General features: G+C 39.1%; 1 protein-coding gene across 1 annotated transcript; it reads left to right on the forward strand.

The window, feature by feature from the left end:
* The first annotated feature begins 7,110 nt into the window (after positions 1–7,110).
* Or1p1e (olfactory receptor family 1 subfamily P member 1E) lies at positions 7,111–8,082 on the forward strand. The gene has a single exon (NM_001001098.1). The coding sequence runs from the start codon at positions 7,111–7,113 to the stop codon at positions 8,080–8,082; it is 972 nt and encodes a 323-aa protein (NP_001001098.1).
* Positions 8,083–15,764: the final 7,682 nt, after the last annotated feature.

The following is a 15,764-nucleotide window of genomic DNA, read 5'->3' on the forward strand; positions in this document are numbered from 1 at the left end:
AGAGAGAGAGAGAGAGAGAGAGAGAGAGAGAGAGAGAGAGAGAGAGAACAAATTAATAAAGGAAGAGGCCATGAATCTAAAAAAGAACAATCAGGGGTTTGTAGGAGAGTTTGGAGCAAAGGGGGAAAAGATGTAATTATATTATAATCTCAAAAGATAAAAGAAATAATTTTTAGAAAGGCAGCAGAAGGAATTAGTTCATTATTTGAAGTGAGACTTAAGAATGAAGACTACTGATTTCATTGGAATTGTATTATAATCATATTTTGATGGGAAGGAGGTTAGAATTTTTATGAGAATAATTTTTCTCACTCTAGAATATGGGGTATTTATCCTTCTCTTTTAAAATTAAGAAACCCACCTTCTAAAAATAAAATTTTATAGTTTTCTTTATCTATATCTTAAGCTTTACTTGTATTTATTCTTAGATATTTTATAGATTATTTTGTTCTTGCCATTTTACTCCTGTAATTTTTACAAAATTCTAGTATGGTTACCAGAATTGGGCAAACCAGTTGTATGTGTGCCTCTAATCTCTGTCTATCGTCTAGTGAGTAATCTCCCTTCATAGATCCTAATGTGGCTCACAGTACACCTTGGCATGAGTGGGTGTCACACTGCTAGCCTTGAGAACATCATCTGTTCCTTCCTACAGAGGGAATTCCTACCATGGAGGAGACACCCCTTTAGCTTTGCCTAAAAATGAGAGCAAGAGTCAACTTGATATGGTCGAAGCCAAAGTCCGAGATTTTGGAGTTCTGGGAAAGTTCTGCGTGCATTAGACAGAAGCTCTCTGAGTAACAGCTTCCTCAGCTGCAAATGGAAATAAACGGTCAAACAATGCAAACAAGATAAAGAACTCCAGGCAGAATCTCAGAAAGTTCTGGAGAGATGCTTGCTAGTGTGAATAGAGCTCAATGAATGAGTGTCATTGACACTAAACATTCCAGGATACATTACTATATGGACATTCTTAACCTTTAAAACTCTGTGTAGAATCTAGAAAACAGTTTGTATTTATTAGTGCAGGATCATCCATCTTAGTAGAAATCGCTTTAAGTTCCAGAATTTTGCTTAGTTTCTTCCTTCAAGGTTTCTCAGATTCTTGGATTTCCTCTTCGGGTTTCAGTTTCTATAACTGTAGGTCCTTTTCTCATTATATTATTTTCTTTGACTTTATCATCTGAATTTGAGGAGTACATCTTAAGTTTGTATATCACAAAATGTGTGCCTATTTCTACGGCACCCATTTAATGTTACCAGTATCATATTAGGTTGTAATAGTTCACATATTATATGTTGAAATACTTTAAAACAAACTATAGTTATTGTGGTATTACACCCCTAAAAATTCATTCTGTATATCAAAAAGAAGCATCTTACGTACTTCCTCAAAAGCATCTTTACCCCAGTTTAACTAATAATAATTCTTTTTTCTGGTCTATCATTGGCCCTTATTCAAATTTCTCTAGTTATTCTGCAGACTTTCCCTTTTGATCCGTTAGTCCAAATGAAGTCTAGTCCAGAATCTTGAGTGGCACATGGTTGTTAGTATTCCTGTTGCAGACTTTAGTCTGTAGAAACTTATTTTGTGTGTAACAGCTGCCTGAGGAGGGTACCATGCTCTCCCTACCCAGCATCAGCATCCCCTGGAGCTTGTTGGAAGAGTGAGTCCTCATGATGCGGCATTCCAGAGTCAGGGAGCTCTGCTGTTCCACCAATGGGTTCCGTCACCAATTGGTATGCATGGGAGTTGTTTTCTGCTTTTCTGCATAATAAATAATGTTAAGAACATTTTTGTACAAGTTTTCCATCTTCTTAGGTGTGACCAGGTAGATAACCATTTGACGAGCCTTTAGAGAAATGTCAAACTGCATTCCAAATTGGACATACTGTTCTGCATTCCACCATCAGGGTCCTAGGTCCTCCCTGCTTCTCATCCTTGATACAGGTGATGTTACTGATTTATTGACTCTGTATCCTAGAGGGTGTGAAATGGCATCTCATTGTGTGTTTGTTTCTTTCAGTCTCCTTTTTCTTTGCTTTTTGTTTGGTATTTATACACATAGATAATATTTTCTATATAGAATATGAAATATTTTCTATATCTAAAAGAAAGATAGCTATACTTTCCAGGACACAATTGCATAGACTCAAAGAAAAACTATATCTTATATTATTTCAGTAAAGCTGCTTACAAAAATATATGCTAGAAAATGCTTAAATATATCATTGTTAACTCTGTTCTTGCTTTCAAGTTATAATTGTTGCTTATATATTCTAAACAAAATTTTAAACACTATTCCTCGAATGGGACACAGTGGCACCTGCCTGTCATCTCAGAACCCAGGAGGTGGAGGTAGAAGGATCTAGTCATTCTTAGCAAAGTTGAGAATTTGAGAACAGATTGGGCTATATGTGACTGTTTCAAAAACTTAACCCTTCCACATTCTAAGTTCTTGAGATAATTCTTTGAAGCACAAATGATTTAATTATTTAAATTAATGTTATATGTATTAATTTAATTTAATTTTACTTTAATTACAATTTAATTTGATGGTGTTTTCTTTACTGACATTTTGTTGTGTGGCATATATTTTGGTGTCATATCTAAAAACCATTGATTTATTTGAAAATTTAGGCTTATATTTTCTTCTAAGACTTTCACAGTTTTAGCTCTAATATTTTAGTCCTTTGCCCACTCTGAATTCATCTTGTAAATGATATGAGACAGAAGTTCTAATTCATTTCTTTGCACACAGACAAACTGGTGGATATACATAAGAAAAGGTTTTGTTTCCTTTCTAATGTTGAGCTTCATTTTGACTTTAAATGTTTTTCCTTGTTCCTGCTTTCCTTTGGTTTGCTTTGGTGCTTGTGTGTTGTATTTTATTGTATCTTGTGAAAGTGTTTGGAGCATTACATCTTTCTTTGCTGTACTGATAATATTCCATAGAGTCTGATATATGACATAATTTTTATTATTTTTAAACATTCAATAATTTAGATAGTGGCACATAATTGCACACATTTATGGGTACTCTATGATAGTTAAACTTATGTAGAATAGAAATCTATAAAGTGGAAGGAGAGTTCTGGGAGGGATGTCGGGGAGGTTGGGACCAATGTGTAGTTATTAAGGAGGAAGTGACAGTGTTCTAACACACATTCAGTGGTCCTACTTGGCAATAACCTATTGCATATTTTATGGAATTCAGAATTCTAAAATACCTTTTAGTTATTAAGAATATCTAGTAAAGTCGTTTAACAATTTTTCCAGGTTAATGAGGCATTTTAACTTCTAAATTTGTTACTGTCTTCTTTAAGTTCTGTTGATTTTTAATTTTCATTGAATGTTTATGGGAGGTCATAAGTTGAATCATTACCATTGTGAGACTAACTTTGCAGTCGTGCTATGAGCTTTCCTCTTAGCACTGCTTTCATTGTGTGCCAATTGTATGTTGTGCCCTCTTTTTCATTAAATTCTAGAAAGTATTTATTTATTTATTTATTTATTTATTTATTTATTCCCTGTCCCAGTGATCACTGAGTAGAGAGTTATTCAGTTTCCAGGAGTATGTAGGCTTTCTGTTGTTTCTGTTGTTGTTCAAGATCAGCTTTAATCCATGGTGGTCTGATAAGCTACAATTGGATATTTCAATTTTCTTGGACCTGTTGAGGCTTGCTTTGTGACCAAGTATGCAGTCAAATTTTGGAGAAGATTCCATGAGGTGTTTAGAAGAAAGTAAAATATTTTGTTTGGGTGATACCTGTAGATATCTGTTAGGTCCGTTCGATTCATAACCGCTGCTAGTTTCATTATTCCTCTGTTTAGTTTCTGTCTCAATAACTTGTCCATTGGTAAGAGTGGGCTGTTGAAGTCTTCCTCTATTATTGTTTGTAGTTAATGTGTGATTTAATCTTTAATAATGCTTCTTTTATGGATATGGGTGCCTTTGCATATAAGGGCATAGATGTTCAAATTTAAGAAGTCATCTTGGTGGATTTTTGTGGGGCTGGGGATTTAGCTCAGTGGTAGAGCGCTTACCTAGGAAGCGCAAGGCCCTGGGTTCGGTCCCCAGCTCCGAAAAAAAAGAACCAAAAAAAAAAAATTTAAGAAGTCATCTTGGTGGATTTTTGTTTCTTTGGTGAGTATAAAGTGTCCATCTCCATCTCTTTTGATTACTTTTGGTTGAGAGACTATTTGATTAGATATTAGGATAGCTACTCCAGCTTGTTTGGGTTCATTTGCTTGGAAAACTTTTTCCCAACCCTTTAAAGTAATGCCTTTCTTTGCTACTAAGGTATGTTTCTTTCATGCAGCAGAATGATGGATCCTGCTTGCACAAGCACTCTGTTAGCCTGTATCCTTTCAGTGGGGGATTAAGACCATTGATGTTGAGAGTTGTTAATGACTAATTATTGTTAATTCCTATTATTTTGATGTTGGTAGTGGTACTCTGTGTGTGTGTGTGTTTCTTCTTTTGGATTTGCTGTTGTGCAATTTTCTATTTCTTGTGTTTTGTTGGTTGTAGTTCCCCTCATGTGTTGGAGTTTCCTACTAGTATCCTCTGTAGACTGGATTATTTTTAAATTTTATTTTGTCATGGAATATCTTGTTTTCTCCATCTATGGTGATTGAAATTGTTGCTAGGTATAGAAGTCTGTGATCTCTTTGAGGCTGTAAGACATCTTCTGATGCCCATCTGGCTTTTAAAGTTTCTGTTGAAAAATCTGGTATAATTCTAATAGGTCTGCCTTTATATTTTTCTTGGTCTTTCTCTCTTGTATCTTTTAATATTCATTCTTCGTTCTTTACACTTAGTGTTTTGATTATTATATGGCAAGAAGATTTTCTTTTCTACTCCACCACTTTCTTGGTGTTCTATAAGCTTCTTGTTATTTATAGGAATTTCTTTCTTTAAGGTAAGGAAATTTTCTTCTATGATTTTGTTGAAGATATTTTCTGGGCCTTTGAGTTGGGAATCTTCATCTTCTATTCCTATTGTTCTTAGGTTTGGTCTTTTCATAGTATCTCAAATTTCCTGGATGATTTGCATTACAAACGTTTTAGCTTTAGCATGGTCTCTGACCTAGGGATCAATTTCTTCTATGTTATCATCTATGCCTGATATTCTCTCTTCCCTTTCTTGTATTCTGTTGGTGATGCTTATATCTGTAGTTCCAGTTCCCTCTCCTAGGTTGTCCATCTCCAGGATTGCCTCAGATTGTATTTCCATTATCATATCTTGAACAGTTTGACTCATTTCTTTCACCTGTTTATATTTTGTACTTTTTGCATGTGTTTCCTCATATGGACCTCTACCTGGTTTCCTGTATTTCATTAAGAGATTTTATTCATTTCCATTTTCAAAACCTATAATGTCTTCATAAGATTACAGTTAAGGTATTTTTTTCAATTCAAGTATGTTAAGATATTCAGAGCTTGCTGTAGTGTGATAGATGAGTTCTAGTAGTGACATAGTACTCAGGCTTTTGTTGATTTTGATCTTATGCTGGCCTTAGCCATCTGGTTGACCCTAGTGTTGGCAGAACAGATAGAACCTGATGAGACTAGACATCTGGGGCTGCATATAGTGCTGGTAGTCCCTGATATCAACAGGCCTCTGAAATAGCAGGTAGTGCTGGCTGCCCTTGGTGGTATCAGGCTTCCACGGATGCAGGCAGAGCTGGTAAACCTTGATGGCTTCAGGCTGCTAGTTGTCCTGGATCAGAACAGACTTCTAGGTATGCATGTAGAGCTGGTGGTCCCAGGTAGTTGCAGGACCCTGTTTGTCCTGGGCTACAACAGCTTTCAAGATATAGGTGGAGTTGTAGCCTAAGAAATGGAGTGCAGAAGGGGAAGGGAGAAACTCTCCATTGCTGGGTTTGTCCAGAGGGGGTGGCAGGCAGGGTATTAGAGTAGGAGTCTCATCTGGTGGTTTCTGATGGCTGCAGGTGTCTGAGGCTGAGATTAGAGGTGTGGAAAGATAAGATGGAATGCAAAGGTGTCAGGGCAGACCTCAGCTTCTGGGGTTGCTGGGGGCCTAGCAGGCAACAGTTTGGGGCTTGGGGAATAACTTGGTTGCTCCTTGCCTACTTAGGTGCAGATGGAGATATGGCCATGGAAATAGAGTACAGAGGGAACCTATCTCTCTGTAGTCTTATGCAGTATATGATTAGTAAGTTAAGTAGAAAATTGGAAGTGAAGTGTGTTCATTGATATAATTGAAATATGATGTATATATTTATTCTGTTATCATTTTCTTTCTTTTCATTTTATATGAGCTCTCATGGAGCCCAAGCTGGATTCAAAATCACTATGTAGTGGAGGCTAGCTATTAATTCCTCAACTTTCTACCTCCATCTCCCAGAGAATCAAAAATGCTTCTCTCTGACTTTGCAATTCTAGACAACAGAGGTTTTGATCTTTTTTCCCATTTCACTAAAGCTTTGAAGAATAGTATAGATATCCTAGGTCTTCACTAAGTAGTTTTCTTACCTACTAGAAACATGGATTCTAAAAAGCTCAGAAACATGAGCTATTGTCTTCAGAATATTACGTTTGTGACACTGATGGGTCAGAGCAGATGCTGCCCACGGATCCAAGAGTAGTTTGTGTAGTTATGGCAGACTGAATCCAAATGATGTCAGATTTCAATGTAGGTAGTCATAGCCATCTCTTGAGATGGAAAAGCTGTCTGGGGTTAAGGGGTTAAGGATTGTTACTAAGTTAGTTGTTTGGCACTGAACCAGGGGAACAGTTGGCATTCAGTAGCTATAAGACACATGAAAGTGACTGAACAAATCTTCCTCGATCTTCAGAGCAAAGCTAAGTAAAACTACAGTACAAGTAGAGTCACATTAGCCAGATAAAATATACAGGAGCATGCAAAGAGATTATTTCAGTGGTTATTATTTACATCTTGCAGAATTTTCTGGAAGAATATCCTCAGCAGACTATATTAAATGTCCAATGCATATACAAGATGATTACTACACAAACACTGTCATTTCTCTAGAGATCAGAGAAAGTTTTGCTGAGCAACCATCTAGAGGGAAACAGCTCAGAAAGCTAACTCAGGACATTCCTTATTGACTTCTGTGCTCATGGCAAGAGGGAACCAGACCAGCACCTTTGAATTCCTCCTTTGGGGACTGTCAGAGAAGCCACATCAACAATACATTCTCTTCCTGATCTTCCTGTGGATGTATCTGGTCATTGTAGCTGGGAATCTGCTCATTGTCCTGGCAATTAGTACTGACGTTCGACTCCACACCCCCATGTACTTCTTCCTTGCCAGCCTGTCCTGTGTTGACATCCTTTTCACCTCCACCACAGTACCCAAGGCCCTGGTGAACATCCACACCCAAAGCAGGACCATCTCCTATGCAGGATGCCTGGTCCAGCTCTATTTTTTCTTGACCTTTGGAGACATGGACATCTTCCTCCTGGCCACAATGGCCTATGATCGCTTTGTGGCCATTTGTCACCCTCTCCACTATACGATGATCATGAGCTTCCAGCGCTGCTCACTCTTGGTGATAACCTGTTGGACCTTTACAAACCTTGTTGCCATGACACACACCTTTCTCATATTCCGGCTCTCCTTCTGCTCTAAGAAGGTCATTCCAGACTTCTTCTGTGACCTGGGACCCCTGATGAAGATTGCTTGCTCTGAAACCCATATCAATGAGCTTGTGCTTCTCTTCCTGGGGGGTGCAGTCATCTTAATCCCCTTTTTGCTCATCCTGGTGTCTTATATCCGCATTGTAACAGCTATCCTCAGGGTCCCTTCTGCCCAGGGGAGACGCAAGGCCTTTTCTACCTGTGGGTCACACCTTTCTGTGGTGGCCCTGTGCTTTGGGACAGTAATAAGGGCTTATCTGTGTCCCTCATCCTCTTCCTCTAACTCAGTGGTAGAGGACACAGCAGCTGCTGTCATGTATACAGTGGTGACTCCCCTGCTGAACCCCTTCATTTATAGCCTAAGAAACAAAGACATGAAGGGAGCACTGGTCAGAATTCTCAAGGGCAAAATCTCCTTCTCCTGGGCCCAGGGACTTCTGCAGAGAAGGTGAAGGGATCCTTAATTTCAGAATATTTCAGAAATTTCTACCTCAATGTGTCTCCTTCTGAATCTCACATTTGCTTTGTCACAGTCCATTCCCTGACTCATCACCTCAAATTTCTTAGATTTGAGGAAAATGAAAATGTCTCTTTAGGCTTTGATTTGTTATAAATGGCTTTTTTGTCCACTTACTTTATAATCATATGCCCCAGAATGATGATTTAGTCAATGATAGGTAGAGTACAAAACAATTGTTTTTATGGGGAAAATTATTCTGGATTTGAAGTCTCATTTTGTTGTCCAAAAGAAAATGAAGATTTTGAAGAATATCATCCACAATGCATTTTGATCATATCCACCCTTCCTAACCACTTTCTCCAATGATTGCCCATATTCCACTCTCAAATTCATGACTTCTTCATCTATTGTATACACACTTATACATGTACTCATATGTACATATCTTCTACTGACTGAAACTAACATTCCCTACATACACAAAGGGTTTTGATTGAGTACTGGGATGTTGGGAACCTACCACGGTTGCTTTCCATAAAGAAAGTTGATTCTTCCTTTGATTGATTTGGCAGTGGTCCCCCAGGTTCTCTGGCCCTTATACTCTTTCCATCCTCTCTTCCACAGTGATTCTTGCCTTCTTGTTACCTTGTGTTTTCTTGTTATTACAACACATTGCTCCACTTTTATTAATCATTTTGCTCATTTACATTTCAATGATATCCCCCCTTTTCAGATTTCCCCTCCACAAAACCCTCATCCCATCCCCCTCCCCTTTGCCTCTATGAGTGTGCTCCACCAGCCACTCACCCCTGATCAAGTAGGCTTCATACCAAAGGTGCAAGAATAGTTCAACATCAAAAATTCATTGACATAATCCACCGTATAAACAAACTTAAAGAAAAAATGATCCTGTAATTAGATGCTGAAAAGTCTTTGACAAAATTCTACATCCCTTCCTGTTAAAAGTCTTGGAGAGATCACAGATACAAGGGACATACCTAAACATAACAAAAGGAATATACAGCAAACTAATAACCAACATCAGATTAAATAAAGAGAAACTTAAAGCTATTTCACTGAAATCAGGAAAGAGACAAAATCATATCTATTAAATATCTTACCTGAATTTTTAACTAGACCAATAAGACAACTAAAGGAAATGAAGAAAATACAAATTGGAAAGGAAGAAGTCAAAGCATTGCTATTTGCAGGTGATATGATAGAATACATAAGTGACCCCAAAAATTCTACCAAGGAACTCCTACAGCTGAGAAACACCTTCAGCAAAGTGACTGGTTACAAAATTAATCAAAAAAATCAGGAGACCTCCTATATACAAATGATAAGTGGGCCATGACAGAAATTAGAGGGAAAATGCCCTTCACAATAGCCACAAATAATATAAAATTTATTTAACTCTAACCAGGCAAGTGAAAAACTTCTATGACAAGAACTTCAAGTCTTTGAAGAAAGAAATTGAAGAAGATATCAGAAAATGGAAAGATTGCCCATGCCTACGAATCAGAAGGATTAACAGTAAGAATGACCATCTTACCTAGAGCAATCTAGAGTTCAACACAAGTCCTACCAAAATTTCATCATAATTCTTTACTCACCATACGGGAAAAACAACAAGATAGCTAAAACAATTCTGTACAATAAAAGAACTATTAGAGGTATCACATCTCTGATTTTAAGCTATACTACAAAGCAGTAGTAATAAAAATTGCATGTTACTGGCATAAAAACAGATAGGTGGATCAATAGAATCAAATCGAACACCCAGAAGTAAACCCACATACCTATGGGTTTGCAACAAAGAAACCAAAACTATTCTATGGAAAAAAGAAGGCATCTTGAACAAATGGTGATAGACTAACTGGATGTCTGCATGTAGAAGAATGCAAATATATCCGTATCTATCACCCTGTGCAAAACTCAAGTTCAAGTGGATCAAAGACCTCACCATATAACTGGATACACTAAATCTAATAGAAAATAAAATGGGGAATAGCCTTGAACACATTGGCACAGGAGACAACTTCCTGAAAAGAACACTAACAGTTTAAGCACTAAGATCAACACTTAATAAATGGAACCTCATGAAACTAAAAAAACTTCTGGAAGGCAAAAATACCATCAAAAGAACAAAACAGCAGCCCATCCATCCCTACATCTGACAGAGGGATGATATCCACAATATATAAAGAACTCAAGAAACTGGATATCAACAAGCCAAGTAACCCAACTAAAACTGGGGTAGAGATCTAATAGAATTCTCAGCACAGGAATCTATAATGGCCAGGAAGCACTTAAAGAAATGTTCAACATCCTTAGTCATCAGGGAAATGAAAATCAAAACGACTCTGGGATTTCATCTTACGCCCATCAAAATGTCCAAGATCAAAAATTCAAGCAACAGCACATGCTGGCAAGGATGAGGAGCAAGGGAAATACTTTTACATTTCTGGTGGGAGTGCAAACTTGTCAACCACTTTGGAAATTAATTTGGTAGTTTCTCAGAAAATTGTGACTAGCTCGACCTCAAAATCCAGCTCTACTATTCCTGGACATATACCCAAAAGATGTTCCACCATACCACCAGGACCCTTGCGCAATGTTCATAGCAGCTCAATTCATAATAGCCTGTAGTGAGAATTTTAGTTTCTTTTAAAACACAGAAGTATTATGTGATTATGCTTTCGTTTTAATCCCAGGTGTTAAGTATAGGGCTGTTCCAGATTATCCACAGCAGCTGACTATGATTTGTCATGTGCTCTGGCAGGGGCATGATTCTGACAGCTGAAGATAGTAGGACTCTAAGAAGGTACACAAAGGCCAGAAAGAGCCAGCAGCTGCTGTCCTCCTGCTACTGATGCTTCATGGCACTGTGTTTGCTGCTTTTGCTATTACTAGGTTGCTGAATTACTGGATTGCTGAATTACTGGATTGCTGAATTACTGGATTGCTGAATTACTGGATTGCTGGATTCTGGTTGCTGGGTGGAGATACCTCAATGACAAAGATTGGATTTGCCCTTAGGAACTCAGTGCCCCTAATCAGCAGGAAGTAGTCTAAAGAGATCTACACTCCCATTCTCTTCTGACCCTCTTTCTCTCCTACCTAGTGTTGGGGAGTTGGAAGAGATTAGTGTGGAGTTAGGGTGCAAAAGGGTGATAGATACAAGAACCCCATAAAGCATCCAAAACATACAGCTACAATAGCCAGAAACTGGAAACAACCTTCATGTCCCTCAAGAAAGATAAAGAAAATGGGATATATTTATAATGGAATCTTACTCAGGTATTTAAAACAAAGACATCATGAAATCTGTAGGCAAATGCAGGGAACCAGAAAAAGCTCATCCTGAGTGAGGTAAACCAAACCCAGTAAGACAAACGTGATTATGTACTCACTTAAAATTAGGTATTATCCATAAAATACAGGATACCCATGCTACAATCCACAGTCCTAAAGAAGTTAAAAGGAGGACCCAAGGATGCAGGGGGATGCTTGAATCTCACTGAGAAGGGAAAATAAAAGAGATATCGGGGTGAATGGAAAGAGATAACTGGGTGGGGCAGCAGGTGGAGAGGGGATCGGGAAGGATCAAATCAGAGGAGAAAGGAGGGAGGGAATACGGGAAGAGAGAACTGGAATCAGAGGAGCATCTCTGGAATAACTAAAAAACCTGGAATAATGGAAACTCCCAGGAATTTATGAGTGGGACCCTAGCTAAACTCCTAGCACTGGGGGATATGAAATCTGAAACAGGCATCTTCTGAAATCAGAAAAGACTTCCAATAGCAGTACTGAGACACAAACTTAGCCACAAAATCTAGACCCACAATGTGTCCTGCCTACAAATGTACAAGGGTAAAAATAAAGCAGAAATTGAGGGAATAGCCAAGCAATGACTGGTCCATCTTGAGACCCGTGCCATGATAAGGGAGCCTGCCCCTGACACTGATAATGATATTCTGTTATTCTTGCAGACAGAAGCCTAGTTTAACAGTCATCTGAGAGGCTTCACCCAGCAACTGATGGAAATAGATACAGAGACACACAGTCAAACATTAGGCAGAGCTTAGGGAGTTTTGTGGAAGAGTGGGAGGAAAACTGAGGGAGCTGGAGTGGTGTCAAAGATACCACCAAAACCCTATAGAATCAACTAATCTGAACCCAGAGGGTTCAACAGAGACTGAACTATCAAACAGAGAGCACACATGACACAGGACATATGTAACTGTTGTACATCTCTGTCTTCATATAGAACTCCTAACAGCAGGAACAGAGACTGTATCGGAGTATGTTGCCCACCTTTGGATCCCTTTCCTCTACCTGAACTGCCTTGCCTACTGACAATAGAAGAAAATGCAGCTTAGTCCTACTGCAACTTGATTTGTCCAGGCACTTAGACATCCATGGGAACTCTTCCCTTTTCTGTGAAGAAAGGGAGGACTGCAGGATGGGGAATGGGAGGAAGTGACTGAAAGAAAAGGAAGGAAGGGAAAATTCAATGGGGATGTAAAGTAGATTAATTAATAAAAAGAAAAAATTACTAGAATAACTAAATAAGAAGGAAAGAAAACTGCACAGAAAATTGCAAAGGCCACTCCATTCAACCATGGCAAAGCAAACTGTATTTGTGAAATGATAACAGATTACCTTGGTAGACCAAATCCTGAGTCCTAAAACAACATTCAACAAATATAAAACAATTAGAGGGGTGCATAGTGTGCCCTTTGACCACGATCCAGCATTAATTTCATCATTTAATTTTCATTTGTTGAAAGAAAATATAATAAAAATAGGAATAATTCTAACTTATATACAAAAACAATAAAAGGTTGAAAGGGGGAACAGAAATACAATGACTACTTGAAGAACACACCCTAGGAAAGTTTTACTAAGAGGAGATAAGAGCCATTGTTCTTGGGAAGCTATCCTGGCATTTGGGTGGGAGATGGGTCCTGATTTTGCTTATCTCTATTGGGGACTCTTTAGCTTCAAAGACTCCATCTTGTATATAGTCTCAACTTTGAACTAAGCTAAATTCTAAGAAATAGCTGAGTTCCCAGAAATGGCTTCTGTTGTTAATTTTTTTTTAAATCCCAGTGTGGTGTTCCTTCCCAACTTAGACCATTTATGTTCCTGAATGAAACACACACAGCCTTTATATTTTAATATGCCCTAAGCATCTCAATAGCTAGGCAACTGCCTACCCTCCGTGCTATTAAATTCTACCTCCTACCAACAACTCCAAGTTACTACTTATTAATTTCTACATTTCATCTTGGATGCTCTTAACTCCAATTAAGCAGCAGTCTGGGCAATGTTCTCATGGCCCAGAGCCCAGGGTACTCTCCTTGCCTCTTTACCACAAGGTGGCTCTAGTTCTCTCCTTCACACCTTCCAAGGCATGGCGGCCTCCTCCTCCCTGCTCCTTCCTCATGCTCTCTTCTCCCCAGCTGTTGGCTTCTGGCATCTTTACCAATCAGAATTGACTGGGGACAAGGTCCCTAAGGGTCTTACCTACAGACACTCCCGAGCAAAGTTTTGGGGGACCCAAATTAACATTAGAATATAAGGCCATTCTAGTATTAGAATACTAGGCCAAACGCACCACAAGGGTTTGGCCCCAGGTGCCCCATGTGAACTTAGACTACAGCATCCCACCCCATGCCTTGATAATTAGCACCCAGTCAGGACTGGAACCCAGCAGCTCCTATAGAGACTATTACTGGCTAACCTCAATCCAGGCCAAGTTATCCAGAAAGCCATCTGAGGTACTTGATGGGTAGTGACCCACTTAAGATGCCAGATGTGAAAATCAGCTGTAGATGTAAACACGTAATGTGCATATACCCAACTGGCTGCCTCTACCCTTGCCTCTAACTCACCTAATTTGTGGTATTTTGGTTTAAAATGTTTCTCTGTCTTGCCCACTGCTTACATGGTTTGGATTCCCAACACAGCATTCTCCCTAATATATCAGTTTCTGAATAAAGACAGTTTTGCTAGCTCAAACTTGGTTTTCACAGAATATTATTTCCCAAATTCTCAGACCATCCCCAGCTTGAAATATCCCAGTGACTTTCTCATTGTAATTGGGTCAACAAACATGGTTAAAATCTTTGTTTATCAGGACGGAAAATGATCTCACAGATTGGAGTGCAGACTTCTCTTGTATTAACTGAGATCTGAAAGGCAGAGGAGGCAGAGATGAATGGGAAACGCCCACGGACAGGCTGAGTATTCAATCTGTATGCAAAACTGAGAGCACGTCACAGCCACCCTTTAACACAGACAAAAGGAACTTAGTAACAAATAGGAATTGTACTGAAGCAAACCTCAAGCTTGGTTTCACAGGAAAATTACGTAGGAACTTCATAGAAGCCTGATGTTTAAACTCTGCCAAGAGACATGGAAGATGAGACCTGGACCTTAGTGTTTTTCGGAGGTCCCACATCACTGCTACCTCAGGATTCCTCTGAATGAATCTTTCAGTTACCTCTTCTTTCTTGCTATCTCTTTATCTTTAAGATAGAATGGGAAGACCACCATCCTTTCCAAGACATCTAGGGCTTTTATTATTTTTGTTTTATGCTATTTATTTTTAAGTTTTTTAAATCTTAATTAACTTGAGTATTTCTTATTTGCATTTCGATTGTTATTCCCCTTCCCGGTTACAAGACCAACATGCCCCTATCCCCTCCCCATCCTCCCCCCATTGCCACCCTCCCCCCAACAATCTCGTTCACTGGGGGTTCAGTCTTGGCAGGACCAAGGGCTTCCCCTTCCACTGGTGCTCTTACTAGGATATTCATTGCTACCTATGAGGTCAGAGTCCAGGGTCAGTCCATGTATAGTCTTTGGGTAGTGGCTTAGTCCCTGGAAGCTCTGGTTGTTTAGCATTGTTGTTCACATGGGGTCTCGAGCCCCTTCAAGCTCTTCCAGTCCTTTCATTCCTTCAACGGGAGTCCGGTTCTCAGTTCAGTGGATTGCTGCTGGCATTCACCTATGTATTTGCTGTATTCTGGCTGTGTCTCTCAGGAGAGATCTACATCCAGTTCCTGTTGGCCTGCACTTCTTTGCTTCATCCATCTTATCTAGTTTGGTGGCTGTATATGTATGGGCCACGTGTGGGGCAGGCTCTGAATGGGTGTTCCTTCGGCCTCTGTTCTAAATTTTGCCTCCCTATTCCCTGCCAAGAGTATTCTTGTTCCCCTTTTAAAGAAGGAGTGAAGCATTCGCCTTTTGATCATCCTTCTTGAGTTTCATGTGTTCTGTGCATCTAGGGTAATTCAAGCATTTGGGCTAATAGCCACTTATCAATGAGCACATACCATGTGTGTTTTACTGTGAATAGGTTACCTCACTCAGGATGATATTTTCCAGTTCCATCCATTTGCCTATGAATTTCATAAAGTCATTGTTTTTGATAGCTGAGTAATATCCCATTGTGTAGATGTACCACATTTTCTGTATCCATTCCACTGTTGAAGGGCTTCTGGGTTCTTTCCAGCTTCTGGCTATTATAAATAAGGCTGCGATGAACTTAGTGGAGTATGTGTCTTTGTTATATGTTGGGACATCTTTTGGGTATATGCCCAAGAGAGGTATAGCTGGGTCCTCAGGTAGTTCAATGTCCAATTTTCTGAGGAACCTCCA

Source organism: Rattus norvegicus, chromosome 10 (genome assembly GCF_036323735.1).
Source record: "Rattus norvegicus strain BN/NHsdMcwi chromosome 10, GRCr8, whole genome shotgun sequence".
NCBI classification, from domain to species: domain Eukaryota; kingdom Metazoa; phylum Chordata; class Mammalia; order Rodentia; family Muridae; genus Rattus; species Rattus norvegicus.

Coding starts and splice junctions, on each gene's coding strand:
- Or1p1e (NM_001001098.1), top strand. CDS start 7,111: ATGGCAAGAGGGAACCAGACCAGCACCTTTGAATTCCTCCTTTGGGGA.